Raw genomic sequence first — 16,934 nt, forward strand, 5'->3', positions numbered from 1 at the left:
AAGTATACGTATACCGTAGTTGTGAACTAGTAAGGTAGGAGTAAGTAGAGGTGGAGCTGTCTCAGCCTGAAGTGCTGTGGAGGATGGGGAGAGCTCCAGGATGTCAGAAAAAACTGAGAGGAAAGCGGAAATTCAGTAGGGCAGCTTTGTAACTCCGGTGCTAACAAACCAACCGGCTGTGGTGAAGTGAGAGCAGTGCCTCTCTGTCACGCGCAGTTCACCTCATCCTAGACAAAGCCACCCCGCGTAGGTGGAGGGGGCCTCTCGTTATTTTAATAGCAGATTAGCGATTAGTTTGGCGCAGCTTTTCTCCCTTTGCCCGGTGACCAAGGCACAAGCTGTCTCCTCCAGTGCAGCAGGCCTTTCTAGAGCTAGCTGTTGCAGGGAATCGGCTGAAATCAGGACTTGGCTAGTAATTAATCTAGTTGTGACTCTTGCCTTAGTTTGTCTTTCTGCCAGCACTGGGAGTGGCAGGAAGATTCAGCAATGAATCAATTGCTACATAAACTCAGCTGTAGCTTAAAAAAGATGCTAAATGCTTAACGCAGTCAACATCAAAAGAGAAAAAATGAAGGCAAACGTAAAAAACTTGTAATATAATTACTCATGAGGGTGATGATAGACAAGTGTTACTTTAAAGCACATTCTTTGTTCTCTTTTCTGGTTTAGTAGACAATCTTTGATCTGCAGAGTAATCTTGGTCCTAAAAGTTACTGAAATAGAAACTATCGGTAAGACAGCCTAGCCAATTTTTCCCTCAAACTTTTTCACGCTCAGAAAAATTTTACCACTTGGTAGTCACGGACAGCTGCAACTTACACTAAATAATGATTCGGGGATCTGCTGCCTGGTTAGCACACAAGAAGTGAAAGGGCACTTGTTTTTCTCAGCGTTAATTCTCCCTTAGCTAGGATTAGACGGCTGCTTACTAGACACCTCTGATAACTAACGTGGCATAAAAAAGCAAGTATGTGTCTTCTGGTCTGAGTGTGGCCCTCATTTATGTCACATCAGCCTATGTTAACTTTCTGCCACTCTGTGCTCTGGTGGTTTTCCACCAGCTTCTAACAAAAACTGGTTTGCCTTAGATGTGGGGAGGTCTGTGCTGGTGAAGAGCACTGATGGAGCATGAGTTCTGAAATGGTGCTGATGCCCAAGAGAGTTGTAAAATAAAAACGTCCAGAATAGTACTGAAGATGTCCCTGGATATAAAGGCAAGCTTAAAATACCAGCAATTGTTTACAAGGTGAGAGATGCAGGAAAGGCACAGTTCTTCTTTCATCTGTGGTGAACTTTCAGTTCTGTGGGGCTGTTGAGCAAGCAGGTGAGATAAGCCCTTGTATTATAAAAGGACTTTTGTCTCTCTGGTAAGAAGGTAGTAAGAGATGGGGGAGAGGACATGAGTAAGCCTCGTTGGAGTGATTTCCTGTAATTTTTTTTTTCTGAAAGAAATGACACTTGGGTTTGCTTACATCATGCTGAGAAACAAGAGTCGGAAATAGTTGAGCTAGCAGAATCCACATGCAGCATCGCATGCAGATTGCGAACAGCAGAGCTACATACCCAAAGACTAGCACCTCCACACTGTGCGCACTTTGCTGTCTCTGCTTCATGCTCCCTGCTGCTGTCAGAGCACCTGTGGGGCCTCCAGCCCAGCCTGGGAGCACTGCATCGGAAGGAATGAATTCCTGAAAGCAAAACGGGATGTTACTGTGTGGGTGGTCCACTGCACTGGGCTTTTTCTGCCTTGAGTTTTGCAGAGTCTTTGCCTCTCAGTAGGTCACAGAATCACAGAAATGTTGTTCGCAAGGCCCTCTGGAGATGCAGTCCATCCTCCCGCTTGCAGCAGGGCTGGCACTGGTACTCAGGTCAGCCAGGGCTTTGTTTAGCGGAAGCTTGAAAACCTGCCAGGGTGGAAACTACACGACCTCTCTGGGACACCTATTCCAGTGCTGCACTGCCCTTGCAGCACAACAGTTTGTCCTGCTGCTCAGCCTGAAGCTCCTAAGCTAGAGTTTGCTGCTCCTGCCACATCATCTGCAACTATCAGGAGGCGTTTGGCTCCATCTTTGTAACTGTCCTGCAGACAGTATTAGGCATTTATGAGGTCACCACACAGTTCCTGGTCCTCCTCAGACCAAGTCCAACTCCTTCCACCATTTTTCTAGAGGGCATGCACTTGAGCTCCCTGAACACCTTAGGAGCCCTTCACTGGAGCCTCTACCTTTTTTTTGACAGCCTTGTTGACCGAGGCCCAAAGCTGGACAGCAATATTGTACACGCTGCTTCAGCAGTGTCACGTACCAGGGGATAAGTGTGTCCCTCTATTTGTTGGCCACGTACTTCCTGATGGAGCCCAGACTGTGGTTTGCCTTACTTGCAGTGAGAACACTCTCTTGGCCCACGTTCAACTTGGCGTCCACTGTAAGGCCTATCCTTTTCAGCAGAGCAGCTATTCAGCTAGCTGCTTCCCAGCCTCTAGTGTACGCTCTATTATGCAAGCAGCTACCCTGTAATAATAATAATAATAGTAATAAGTATTATTTTTTAAAAAATCTGATTTATTAAATTGTTAAACAGTAAGCCAAGCACCTCAAAAAGAAACATTAGATGTAAAGTACTTGTGCAAATTAAATATCTTGTCTATTCTCCCATGTTTGCTCTGAGACACCTTGGAGAAAGGGGCCGTGATAGCACAGCAAGAACCATTTCAGTACTTACGTTATCAGAGAACGCAAGACTTAAGTGTCACAAAATGCATTTGCTTTCCAGAAACTAGGACATTCCTTCAGTCACACCTTTTGTATGAACTTGCCTGCCCCTTTTTTACAAAGAGAAGTTATCATCTATCTCCTGTGTGGAGCAGGGGCTGCTGAGCACCACGCTGGCTGCCAGCGCTCGAGCTGACCGGCTGGCTCCCATACATGGCTGCGGTAGGAGCTGCTTTCTCTGAAAGAAAAGAGGAGGTGGAAAGAATCGCTGTGATCCAGTGCTCCAGTCCGCAGGGCAGCACGCTGAGCCCAGCCCTGCTCAGTGTTGAGGAAACTCTGCACTCTGCTCAGCAGTGGAAAAGAAGGTGGAGGCTGGGAGACACTTCCAAAAAAACCATCTCCCTGGTGGATCCCGGACATTCTCAGGAGGGGGCTGCTGCTACTGCTTTGGCAGCCGTGTTGGCACAGCCCCGGGATATTTATGTGCCTCCGCAGTTTGGCAGCTGGCCAGTCCTTTTTTTTTATTTTTTCCTTTAAGGAAACACCCGCAGAAGGGACACGAGAGACTCCAACAGTTTCTTTCAGCAGATCTTAGCGCAGAAAACAAAGCTAAGTTTTCAGGAATGATCTTGCTTTTATAGATACTTACTGCCTTGTAAGGTGTATTAATCCAGCAAGTACCAAGTATAAGTATCCTTCTCTAGTTCCAGAACCAACCAGTGAATATTACACTGCTGAAAGCAACCGAAAGGCTGGTGGGGGAAGGGAGGGAGTGCATGGGCTCCTCCTTGAATGGTGGCTGTATCTTAAGCGTTTCAATTAGTGTGGAACCCACTGGAGGTCACCAGTAGATGAACAGTGTTGCTGATGTATCAGTAACTGAACTCTGAATTTTGTCAGGTTTGCTGCCATACCAGGGGTATGCAGTTTAATACAGGGCTGTCGTTTGTGGTGTCTCACAGAACTGCCGTTCTCAGACCGTTCCTGAAGTGCGGGGAGCATGGCTGCAGGCCTGTGTCCACCTACGCGTGGACGTGTGGGCATCCTTCACTCTGCTTGAACTGAATGTTATTCCGAGGGAGCGGCTGGCCAGCCCTGTGGTAGGTGGTCACTCTGTGACCCACTTAGATGCTCTCCAGATGCGTCTCTTAGATGGTCTTCAGAGTGCACACATGGGTGACAGAGGCATACAAACTGAGGTGTGGTGTCCTCGGTAGAGGGGTGAATGGTGACACAGAAAATGGCGAGTAGAAATGAATGGTGACTGGCTTTCGGGATGGAGAAGACCGTCGTACTTGTTAGCGGAGGTAAGAAGCCCTCTAAGGTAGTGGTTCAGGGGGATTTTGTGAGGTTTAGAAAGAAAGGGCTGAGCTCTTTTTATCTATCTGGGACTCAGAGTAGGCAGTTACTGAAGAACGTGGCACTTGGATTACTATCAGAGGTAAGAAACAGAATCAAACAAGTTCTGTCACAGCCTCCCAATGCTGCCTCAGGGTGACCCTAGAGGGCTTTAAATGTTGGATGAAAGCATTGTAAGCACAGCATGTGATAATCACTGGTAATTCCAGATTTCTTTGGGGGGCCTGAACAGAGTATCATCCCCTCTATTTTGAGGAACAGGCTGTTGGAATTTTTTTTGTGCTCTCTTTGCTCTATGGATGACTCCTGCAACAGCCATTTGTGTTAATGTATCTGCCCAATAATACATCAGTTATTGGCTTTTCATCTTCAGTGATGTTGCTATTATCTCAGCTAGAGCCTGAATGTTTCCTGACAGGGAAGGGGATGTTAGCTTCCCTTTAATCACTTAAGTTAACATATCCTGAATGTTCTGTTGGCAGGGATTGTGGGCACCCTGACTGAGAATTTGCTCGGAAGGAGCCATGGGAAAATTGGCTGGGTGGATCTCTCATCCCGTTTCTGCAGCACCTGTGAAGTGTCACAGTGACGAGGTGGTGGAGAAGGATCTTTCTCACTCGGTTTGGCCACCCGGCAAAGGTAAAGGTGGTAAGAACTCTTGACCTGGATGATGGAAAGCATGAATATCAGCCAGAGTCGTAAAGCTTGCAGGTGAACTCCAAAAAACCATCATGCACGTATATGCAGGCTTGAAGGTCAAGATGTCTCATGGATAAATGCACACCATAATCACTACAGCTGATCACAAGCCATTCACCATCAACAGGAGAGATGAGGATCTGTTGTCCAGAGACAGAAGCCATGTTGGCTGAGAACACACCTGCTGCTTGTTGTTACAGCATTTGACAAAATAACAAGGATTTTAAAAAACAAGCAAAGCATGTGTTTCCTTCTCTCCAGTGCTTGAAGACAAGAGAGCGGGAATCTTTGGTTCTGTTAAACAGATCACCACAGTACACCGGCTGGGTGTTTCTGGAGCTCTGGCCAGTCTAAAGAGCCCTGCAGTGGTAATTATCTGCTCCCATGGTACGTTTTAGGTACTGCCAGTGGGCTCCTGGCATGTTCAGGAAACTTGATGGCTCTGATGCAGTCTTGCTCATGACATGACAGAAGCTGGAAGGATTAAAATAACCTCCTCAGAAAGAACTGCTCTTAATCTTTAAAATAAGCAGATACAGGGATGCTGTGACCTTCTCCCACAGGAACAGGCAGACCCACTGCTGGATGCCTCTCAGACAAACTACAAGCCCATGCAGAAAAAAAATAGAGAGCACATGAAAATGTGGGGGCCTACGAACAGTCTTAGTCAGGATGCAGCTAGCTGTGAATAAGTCTGCATCTTCAAATCACCCAAGGGTCTAACTTCTCTTCATCAGCCTGCTCCCCCACCTCCATTTGAAGGTTTAGCAGCCATACTTGCTTAGTGTAGTATTTTCATTTTAAGCCTAAGAAGGATATATGTTCCAAGGCCTTGAGTCACATTAACTAAAGCTCAGCTCCACTCCTGACATTTAATTCTCAGTTCTTAAAAAAAAAATTTTAAAAAAATCATCCAAGGATCATGTACTTATCATCTGAACATACTGTAAAACCTTTGTTTTGATCAGTTTTCCAAGGCAATAACAACGTATTTGTTTCAAACTTTAAGTGGAGCAAACAAACAACTTTCACTGGTAACCACTGAGCTCCTGAGCTAAACGCCTGGATAGGAATGAGAGAAGTACAGGAATTAGCCTCCTAAGCTGGGGAAAATCTTTCACTTGGGAGCTCATTACAACAGAGTTCACAAAGTATTTCATTGTTACCTGGGTTGCTTACACCAGAAAAAACAAATGTAATTCCCCCCCAGCCTAAAAAATCATCCTACCACAAGCCAGACTCATTTGTTAATGACAGGAGATGACCCTTCCTTTGCAGCATATGAGGACTTGGGGTGGGCGGTGACACACACAGAATAGCCTGGAAGCCTGCAAAATGCAGCAAGAGCCAGCATCTCCCAAAAATCTCTGCCAGCATCTCCCAAAAATCTCTGCTTGGGTCAAGACATAAATGATGAGTTTGGGATGACAGTTGTAATTGCCTCTGCTGTCAACTTCAAAAAAGTTCTTGGGTTTTGAGCCAGTCGCAACTGCTGATGGCTGAAGCGTTACGTTTGCTTTAGTGAAAGGCACTGTGGTGCAGAGGCAATCTGATCACACGCATTTCTAATAACAGAGCTGGCAATTAACCTTGGATTCCACGTTTCAGCCTGTTGCCTTGACAGTGACTTTCCTTCCTGAAAGGCTTGGAGGACACGTGCCCTTGTGCCATGGTGCGCTCTGGTTGCTGTTGGGAGCCCCAGGTGTGCACTCCTGCCAGAGGGGGCTGGCAAACACCTCTTCCCAAGAGTATCGCTACTGCAGGGAGTGGGACGAGTAGGGTGTGGAGGAGCGAGTGGGGCCATGAACCCATCTATTTATTTTCATGGTGTTTTAGATTGCTTTCAGGGAGGATTTTACTAACTTCAGGGATAAAAACTAATTGTGCTTGTCAGTCACCGTTCAGTGACCAAGTAACATAACTCAGTAAAATAAACACGATTTTAGCAACTTTATAGCTTGACGTTGCTATACTTCATTCTTTCCTTTTTAAGGCTCATTCAGAGGGTTGAAAACCAAACATCTTCAAAATTACGATTTCTCCTCCTTTCTATTAACAGCCTGGTTAAGTTTTAACTTGAGGAATATTTTGAACCTCCGTAAGGCAAGAACTATCACATCTGTCATTAGCAGCAAGACTTAAAGATATCAAGTCCGATAATAAAACACAGATGCATGCTACGTGTTTTCACCAATGACTTAGATTAAAAAAAAAAATAGCATTAACAGCGATATGGCTCACTAATTTAAAAATTAGTTAGGAAATTGTTTTCAAATGTTAAAATTATTTCTATTAAATTACTGTAATTTTTATTTTCTTGTGAACATATCCTAATTTACAACAACTAATAGCTTCCAGATTTTTGGGTTTTGTCCTGTCCCTCACCCTTTCAACAGGGGTTTGTAACCCATCAGTCACATTCAATCCACTTTCCATAGCTGGCACAGAAGTAGCTGTAGCCGGCGCTTTGAGTAATTACACCGACTTTTTTCCCCTGCATGTTTAACCATGAGCATTCTTCCCTCTGCTATTGCAGGCCCTCCCCTTTCACACCGAGTCCTGCTCACAGCTTCCTTGCCTTATCCCCCCGCCTCTGCTCCATTCAGCAAAGGCTCTGACTTTTGGTTAGCTCAATTCCACCTCAAATTTTACTAGATAATGAAGCTCAAACGTGTTGGCGAGACTGCCTGCATTATTGCCTCTTTCCCCATTTTTCTGTTAACATCTGGCATACTCATTTTACATTTTGTAAAGTGAAGCAGAACTATGAGATTGGCTATCTACGTAATGCAGATACATCTAGAATTTCGCTGTTATTGGCCAGATTTGCTAATACGGTAGTTAGACTGCTATTGAGCTAACATCCTTAAATGCAGTGGCTTAAACCAACACCAGTTAACACCAGGGAGGATCTCATGCTGCAGTTTTCCCCAGATTTTTCAATTTACACAGTATCATGATGCTTCTCCTTTTTTCTCATCAGTCACAGTACTTGTGCATTTTGAAGAATGCCATTATGTGCATGCTAACTTCTTTCCTAACAGTATGAAACAGTATTCTCTTCTTTCTCTACAACTGCTCTTTGCCAAAGAGTAAATTTTCATCTGTATGCTTTTGTTTCGGGAACTCCCCAGCTGAACTATGACCTCGCAGCCAAAAGACCCCCTGCTTAGGTTGCAGTTCCTTTTCTTAGGTCAGATAGGAAAGAACTCAACCATGCATTAAAATAGGAGCTTGCGAAGTCCTGGTTCATGGCTTGCTCAGTTTCCCACTGACGCTCCAATGGCTTTATGAGGCAACACCTCCTACCCCAAAGGGAAGGAGCCTCCCTCCCCCTCCACCCGGAGTCACCCAGCACAGAATGAGGGGGAACATTTTTCTCTTCTGAATTAAGAGTTAGCTACCAGTTAACTTCTGAGTTTAGATTCTGCAGTGAGGACAGGAAGTCTTTCATCACACTAACTCCAGTTTTCTGGAGACTTTTAATATAAAACTATGGAAATGAATGTCCTCCGTAAAACTTATCTTTATTGTTTCCTCCAGAAGAAACAAGAGAAATAGAGGAAAAAAAGGAAACAGAGTATACAGATTGTTTTCTTCTTTTAAGAGGCTAATCCACAGAGGGTAAAAGTTTAATTATCTTAGTGTAAACAGCATGTTTGTTTAGTGCTCTCAAGTATATTTCCAAATTAAATAAGTAGAGCAGTGCTGCTGTTTGCATCTGGATTCCCAAACCTCCCCACACCAACTTGAGTTAACAACAGATCACAAACTCTCTCAGACTAACAGGGTGAGGGGAAAGGACTATTTTTGCTCAGTGAACGCCTTTAGACCAAAAAGTGCTTACAGCACAACATACTATAAATCATTTTGTGAAAAAAATAAATAAATTGTGTCACTGGTGTAGACAGAAGCAAGCAAGGAATATTAGGCCATCACTCATCTTTTTACCACCTAACACTATTTCCAAATAAGATGGTTTCCTTGAAATTATATAGTGATATTTAACTGAAAATGTACAGTGAAATATACAAGTAGAACATGCCTTTAAAAAAACCCCCACAACTACTGACCATTGCTACTTACAAATAATGTAAATTATTTTTCCACCAATTGTAAGGAAATATCTTAAATAGAAGAGCAAGATTTTTAATCAAGAAAAAAAGATTAGTTACTTACATAGCTTAGACTGCTTCTGAAGTGTGATTTTATTCTTAGTTTCGCACAGACAGAACAAAGATGAAATCCTTCAACTTCACTGTGTATATAAATTATCTGAAGTTATTCTGCAGCTGAAATCCTACAAAGGCTACCAATACCACTCACCTTGCACAAGCAAAGTGGTCACCTGCTGTTTAAATGTTCCTGTTTTACAAACAGCACGATTAACAGTAGCACTGAAAAAGAAGTTTACTCAAGAGAACAGCTGATGAAAATATTTTCCTATATCGAAATGAGATGTAATTACAACTTCACTAAAATTAACCCTTCTGTTTATAATGGAAGTTAAAGCAGTCCCAAAACCTGTCATTAATCCTCTTGAGACCCTGTAACAGAACACATCAGTTCCCAGATGTTGAACAGGAGGTCAATACTATCTGTGTACACAGTCATATACATACAGACATAGATGAAACAAAGACAGGCTTGTATACTGACTTAACAGACTTGCTATGAATTTCTTGCTTGGATTTGCTAGGAAAACCAGCGTGATTTACCAGTTTTAGGCACCTCACACATTTACAGGGAAGACTGCCATTTTCGGACCACCTTCTCCCAAAGCTGTATTAGACCACAGATTCCTCTATAGCAGACTATGAATCACTTCTTTCATTGCCAGTTTGTTTTCTTTCTGGATCAAGAGAACTGCCTTCAAATAAAATTTTGTTTCTCATTCCTTCTTTAAGCATTCTTTGCCGGATCCTGTGTTGGGCCAAATTGTACCTGCAGTAAAACCTAGAGGGGGATGAAAAGAAAACAGGATTCCCTGCTTTATATGAGTGACAGTATCAAATCAGAGTTATTCAGCCAGTTGAAAAAGTTGAAACCACATATAATAATGCTAGTAAAATTCATTACAAAATGATGCATAATGAAAATACCAGGGTAACTGCTATTTCTTTAAGGCAAACATTATGCAGCCACTGAGGAGCGGGATATACAAGTCCAATGGAAAATGCTAATTGCTATAATTTGAATCTTAATGTCATGACCATTTAGTATGCTGCCTTTATAATTAGAACAGAAGGACAACATGCATATGTGAAGAAAAAAAGAAAGAATTACGAAAGATGGAAATAACTGGCTGGTTTGATCTCTTAGGCTTCCAGAAACAATAACAAGTTTAAAAAAAATAATATTAACATAAAAATTCTAATTCATTGAACTCTCTTCCTTTAAAAAAAAAAAAAAAGAAGAGAGAGAACTATTTCAGGGAGAAAGAAGAGGACGCTTTGCTAGGCAAGTTTTTTGTGGAGTTTCAAAAACAGTGTGAAAGGTCACATGGGTATCATGTTGTACAAAGCAGCCAACCTAGGTCAAAATTCAAGAAGCGTTTTACATACCAGTATCCCAACATTGTGCAAATAAAGCCACCAACTGCAAAGTCACAAGATCTTCTAACTCTACCTGAAAGAAAAACAAAAATCCTCAAAAAAATTAGAGAAAAAACCTTGGATGACTTACCATTATTAATAAAACCTGATTTTTTCCTTGCAAATAAATATATTAAAAAAAGAAGGAATAAGTACTTACTAGTTGCTAAAAAATGTCCAAGACCCACAACTAAAGATCCCAGGGAGCCATAGAGCACTGATTCTCGTGCACATGGGACACTTTTAACATCAAGAAATCCTAGGAGTTTGAAGGACTGCAAGAAAAAAAAGAAAGAAAGAAAAAAAAGAAACACATCATCATTTTAAAAAATAACTTTTGTAGAGATCTATGATGCCAACTCCACTGTAAAATGGACTTGTTGCCTTAGTAGTCAAAAATAACCACTGGAGGATTTCCTACTTGCGGGGTTATATATCTGAGCAAAAGTGAACATGCATAGCTGTATCAGGAACAGTTTCGGAAGAGTTAACTATTGATTTAGGCAGCATCATTTTGTACAAACCTGTTGATCCATCCTTTCTGTTGAATATTATATTATAAAAGAACTATTTCATTTTTTCCTTTACATTCCCCCCAAAAAGAAGGGAGAAAACCTTCAAAATCCAGGATCTTTGTTCAAAACCAACGTACATCACAACAAACAGGTAAGATTACAATCAATTATCCAGTTAGTTACGCCACGTAATTTTACTATTTTAAAAGGCAAATGTACTTTAAAAAAAAGGTGAAATTAACAGAGAATGTGCATGTAGTAGAGAACCTTATACTGAACATTGAATAAAAAACATTTATAAACCAGTAATTTTTAATCTAATCCTATATATAGGCAGGGCTGTGCACAGAAATTCTTCTATATACAACACAAGTTTTTAAATGAACCTAGTGATAAAAATTATTCAAACTATTTCATACTCTGTCTCACATCTGTAACCTACCCTAGCTTGTAACTGCTTGTAACTATCAGTTTGCTATTTAATTTTCAAATGGTAATTCCACATGGCATTCATAAACCCAACCGTGAACTGACAAATACACTTTTCATTTCAGACATGCCTACCCTGCCTTCTGCAAAATCCAAGTCTTCTAACGTGAACGCCACTCACATTTCCCACCTGACAAACATCCTTGCGCATGCGCATTCGCGCCATAAGCAGGAGTGAGAAACTAGATACAAAAAGGCCTCTAGATAACAAGGGTCAGGGTTAAGGTGGCTGCACCGCAGGAACATCTGCGCATCCTTCCGCTATTAATTCTCTTGTTAGGGATGGCGTGAGAATTCGTCTTCATTCTATTGTGTTTAAACCCTTAGACCATTAAATACCACGTGTGCAACTGTATCAACTAAAATTTTGAAAGTTTTTTTTAAATGGTTTTATTTTTTGTAAAGCTATTCTGCTTGGACAAAGTAGATTTTGAAGGTGGAGTACTACTGTCAACTCTTTGTGGAGGGCTGACAACTCTGTGAGACAAGGCATTGTGAAACACGCCTGACTGCGGTAATAGGGATGGCAAGCATCTGACAACAGCTGGATTTGTATGCAAGTATGGAAATCCCCACCAATAATTTTATCTATGTTCCCTAGGGACAGCCATCAGCTGTTTCCCCATAATCCCTGCGTACGAGTGAGACAAAAAGGATTTGGTCTGCGTTGGTCTAATTTCCTAATGAGTAATTTCAAGTCCTCTCATACGGAAGAAGTCACTCGATACGTTGCTGTTGTTGGCTAAGAAAGTATCCCCGCTACGTCCATGCAGCATGATGCACCCTTTTAAAATAGCGTTTCACCTGTTGCTATACTTGAAATCACTTGTTATGACTTTAACCACTGCTAACTACCGGCGTTAGGATCGCTCGAGCGTCACGACAGTGTTTCACCCACAAAGAGAAAGCCCTGTAACAGGGTCCGTGGAAAAACAAACACAAAACCCCCACCCCACCCACCTGGCCCTACAGAGCCTCAGTTCTGCCGCCGGTTTCCGTCTATTGTTCCCTAATTATTTCCTCTGGAGCAAAACCCACGGGGGGGTTCACAAGTGGTCTGCTATAACCTCCCCTGCCCCCAGCGCTGGGCTCCCCCGCTGCTTTCGCGGGCGCTGCCGCGCGTGGGACGGGGACCGTGGCGGCGGCACAGCAGCTCCTCCTCCTCCTCCCCCTCCTCCCCCCAGGGCCCGGCTGTCCTTCAGCGGGGCGGGCGGTGAACCCGTAGAACGCGTGAAAGGCTCCGTGCACCGTCAGCCTCCGGCGCCTCTGCGGGCCACAGGCCCGGCCCGGCCCGGCCCCCGCCACCCCCCGCGGACGACTCTCGGTCGCCGCTCCGGGGGCTTCCCCGCCGCCCAGCCGGGGCGGGACCCTACGGGCACGGCTCCCTCAGCCGCCCCCCTCAAGCGGGGATGGGGGGGGGGGAAGGGGCAGCGCTCCGACGAGGGGAGGACTGCGGCCGCGCGCGGGGCGGGAAGGGCCCCTCCCCCCCCCCCCCCCCCGCCCCCCATTACCTTCCTCGGCTCAGAGTCGCCCTCGTCCGCCATGACGTGACAGCGGCTCCGCCGGCCCGCGCCCCCTCCCCCGCCGCGCACCAGCGAGGCCGGACTACGGCCGCGTAGAGAAGGCACGAACAGGGACCGCTCTACCCGCCCCGGCCCGCCCCGTCTCTATGGTGCCCGCGAGGGGGGCGGGGGCGGGCGAGCGCGCCGGCGCCATTTTAGGTCTAGCGCTGAGATTCCAGCAAAATCCTTTGTTCAGTGAAATGGGTCACGGAGCAGGGCGCGCGCGCGCGGGCGCGCGCGCGGGCGGAGGGGGGAGGGCGCGGGCGCGCGGCGCTGGCGCTCGGCCCGCCCCCGCCCCCAGTCGCTCCAGGCGCGCGCCTCCGCCGGTCGCGGAGGGGCGGCGGCGTCCGGCCCTCGCCGGCTCCGCGCTGCGCCGCGCAGCCCGCCTGGCCCTGCCGAGAGCGGCCGCGGCAGCGGTCGTCGGCAGCGCCCTGAGGGCCCAGCCCGCGGGCCAGGACGGGCCGGCCCCCGCCTACCCTGCGCCGCCGGTTCCCGGTTGGCCGCCGTGAGGGAGGCGGCTGCGGCAGCCTCGCGGGCCGCTGCCGCGTCACCCGTGCCCTCGGCCATCCTTCGTGCGTGGGGAGCGCGGCCCGAGCCCGCCGCCCGCCGCCCTGGGGCTTTCTGGGTGGCGGCGCGCCTCGCCGCGGAACGGGGCGTCGAGCAGGGGCTTTCCAGCAGCTCCCCGCTCGGCGGCGGCGTAGCGGGAGCCCTCGAAGAGGGGCCCGGCCGCAGCCTGTCTGAGCCGAGTTACTGGAAGCCCAGAGAGCGGGAGCGGGAGCGGGAGCAGACGGAAACGCGCTGAGCGAGTAGCACCTAGTGGGAGAAGGAGGTCATGGGAGCCTCCGGCGGGTAGCGGCGCGGGCACGGCGGATGGGATGGCGGAGAGGTTATCGCCGGCGCCCGCGGGGCACGGCCCAGAACGGGGTGAGGAGGAGGGGGTGTGCGACGGGGAGGAGAGGGCCGCGGTGGCAGGGGGAAGGAGGCGGAGGAGGAATGGTTTCTTCTAGGAAGAGTTGTTTCAAAAGAAGCGCTCTTGAAAATGCTCTCGTGTGGGACATGCGCAACTGAACTAGACAAAACACGAGTGGGTTCGGTAGGGCTAAGCCCTGTGCTAAATCAGGTAGGCGTACTGGAAATGACCCCTTAGATGCATAATCGCACCTGAAGAGGTAAATGGTGCCAAGTACTGTAGGACAAGAGTTTTACAGTTCTGGAAGATGCTGTAAAAGCACATGCTGCTGCAAGAAAACAAGTCTCTACCTGCCAAGCAGTGAATTACAGGGAGGGTTCAATTTAGGACCTTTTCCGTCTTAGCGATGGCGTATAACAAGGATGAGAGATGCGTGGTATTCCTCTTTGATTTAAAAAACACGTTACTTTCCTAGGAGGAATGAGATGCCTTCAGACATTGTTAAAGATTGTTTTTGTATGTGGGGTTTTTTTAATCCTATGCTAAATAAAATGGTCTTTTTCACACACTGAAATCTAAGCCAATTTGAGTTTTCTGTTACTAAAGTCTTTTCAGGATTTTGGAAACAATGTACTTTTAGACATAATCAGTTTTCATGTATCACTAGTTGAAAAGTGCTGCTGTACATTTACATAAGCTATTTTAAATCTCTGATGGATTAGAAACAAGTTTCAGTCCTTCCCAACAGTCCCAGTCTATCACTGTTTTATCGTCTTTGTGGACTTCGCGGGCAATGCTCTGAATTCATGGAACATGCCAGTTCAATACATTTGCTATCCGTTTTAAAAAGATCAGTAAACGTTGCCTGAATTGTGAGTAGTTAAGCCAGTTCAAAGCTAACGTGTATTATGTACGTACTGCTGCGAACATAGGACATTTGCTGTAGTATTTGAAAAAATTATTGGCATAATCTCTCCTTGGAAAAGTTTGCAATGTCTGTTTTTATCTTGGTGTAAAAAAATGTAACTGCATTTTATTAAGCAATGACAAACATTGAGGAATATAGTAAGAAATCCCAAGAGCATGCTAATATATCAGATTAGCAAGGCCACAATGGTGAAAAACAGACATTGCTTTTACTACCGATGAGGTGGCCTGGCCTGCAGAAGTTCATATTTTGAAGGAGAAGAATTTTTGCTTTGAAACAGGAAGTGGGTTTTAGAATTAAGGAGAAGAATGGAAAAGTCTTTTTTGCTTTGAAACAGGAAGTGGGTTTTAGAATTAAGGTGCTGGAGAGCAGAGTACACAAATAGAGCATCTTCTGTCTGATAGTCAAGAATAGGCTAAGGAGAAGCACGTGGTCTTCCCTACGTGTCATTTATCCCTTTTCCAAATACCCAAATCACATAGATTACACTGAAATACCCATTGGCAATAAATGTAACATTCTAATTTTTTTTCCCTGTCTTTGGCACTCAGTCATTAATCTGCTTTACTGCTGGACCTCACGATTCTGCTTGGTGGGCTTTAGAAGTTGCTCTGAAATTAGTAACTGTTACCCTTTGTGGAATTGGAAGTAGACAGAGGGCTGTTTGACAGTGCTTGGGACCAGCAAAGACTCTTGGGCCGGAGCCTCCTTAGCTGAAAAGCGGAGGGGCCGCTGGCGCGACACTTTGGGATAGCCTGAGGTGGGCAGAGCTGGCTTTCCCTTGTGGCCCGTAGGGACCTGAGGAGACGTTGGGGTGTGCGGGGGCACGGGGCAATGTCAGCCGGCTCTTGAGGAGGGCAGGGCTCTTGAAGCAGGAGCCTTGGGCTCCTGCTGCTTTTCTCCTGGCGTGTTTTGAAGGCTCTGGAAGTAGGATGTTCTTTTTCACATCCTGGATTCAAATAAAAATGCGGATAATTAGTTCTAGCTAGCTAAAATGCAGGTTTTAGCCTGTTAATTGATCAAGCGGGTTGAGACTGTGTGGGCATGTGGTACTGTTAACGTTTATGAGGGTGACAGTACAGGGAACGTGAGAGCTGCTGAAGTACGCCTGCTGCCTTGCCAGCTTGATTTGCTACGAGGGCTGGACCGACCTCTGATTAAACCCTTGGTACAGCTGGCCTGGGAGAGGCATGTCCCAGAGTATCTTCCATTGTACCCTGCCGGTGTGTCCTACAGGGAAGGTGGCTGGGCCAGAGCCCTGGCCTACATGCCTTCCTCCACTGACAGGGATGCTGTGACGTTTCTGGAAGCCGGGCACCTTGTAGGTATGTTTGGGATTGCTGCCTTAGTTTTCTGACCCTAAAGGACATGACTGATGTAGAAAGATACTTATTTACCTAATGACATTACCTGGAGCTGGAGGTAGGCGGAAGCTGCCTACGCTTTCTGAATTTTATCCATCATAGCATGCTGACTGACACTCGCTCTCAGCAGTTTGAACTTTTCCTATATTTATGCAGTCCTTGTTTTTATTAGTGTTGATCAATAAGGTGTAGCATTCTTTGCTGTGAAGCTGCATGCCTGTCCACTCCATCCTGAAATTGCCAGCTTGGGAATGGTTTGGGTTGGTCTTTGGCAGCAATCCTTGTTCTGTCCCATCACCCTTCACCTCCGTGTTTAAAGGCCAGGCCAGGCAAAACTCTTGTCAGTCCAGCAGCGGGAAAGAGGCCCCCCTGTGCAGGACATGGGGCAGCAGACAAAAGGCACTCACGTCACAACAGTGCAGAAGGGAACCTGGCTCACTGACTTCGCCAGTGCTTATTTCCTTCATCACACAGAGCGCTTGCTTCAGGGGTGTCAACCTACGTACAAGGACCTCGTCACTTATGAAACAATTTGGGCTGTACTCCCTAGAAGGAGGAAGCCATCGTGCATACGTGGAATTTCCTACCTTTGGCACATCTTGGTCATGTAAGTTACTCCTATACCATAAGCTGTTCATGTAGCCTTGTGGAGAAGCAGGCACCTGCAAAAGATGCGATAGCCTGTCCTAAGAAACACATTTAATAGGCAGTATGGATGATAACCACTTTAGGTTGATGGCTACCATAGACCTTTCAGATAACTAGCCTTCAGTGGGATGAATTCAGCATCTCCTTAAGTGTTC

At 45.9% G+C, this 16,934-nt stretch overlaps 1 protein-coding gene across 1 annotated transcript; it reads right to left on the reverse strand.

The window, feature by feature from the left end:
• Window positions 1-8,277: 8,277 nt before the first annotated feature.
• On the reverse strand, window positions 8,278-13,090 carry LOC126051538 (cytochrome c oxidase assembly protein COX20, mitochondrial). The gene is made up of 4 exons (XM_049830872.1): window positions 12,879-13,090; window positions 10,524-10,638; window positions 10,334-10,397; window positions 8,278-9,725 (listed from the first exon to the last, which is right to left on the reverse strand). Exons 1-4 carry the CDS (start codon window positions 12,909-12,911, stop codon window positions 9,584-9,586), a joined length of 354 nt encoding a protein of 117 aa, XP_049686829.1. The 5' UTR covers window positions 12,912-13,090; the 3' UTR covers window positions 8,278-9,583.
• Between the last annotated feature and the right edge of the window lie 3,844 nt (window positions 13,091-16,934).

The sequence above is a fragment of the Accipiter gentilis genome, chromosome 28, assembly GCF_929443795.1.
Source record: "Accipiter gentilis chromosome 28, bAccGen1.1, whole genome shotgun sequence".
Classification (NCBI taxonomy): domain Eukaryota; kingdom Metazoa; phylum Chordata; class Aves; order Accipitriformes; family Accipitridae; genus Astur; species Astur gentilis.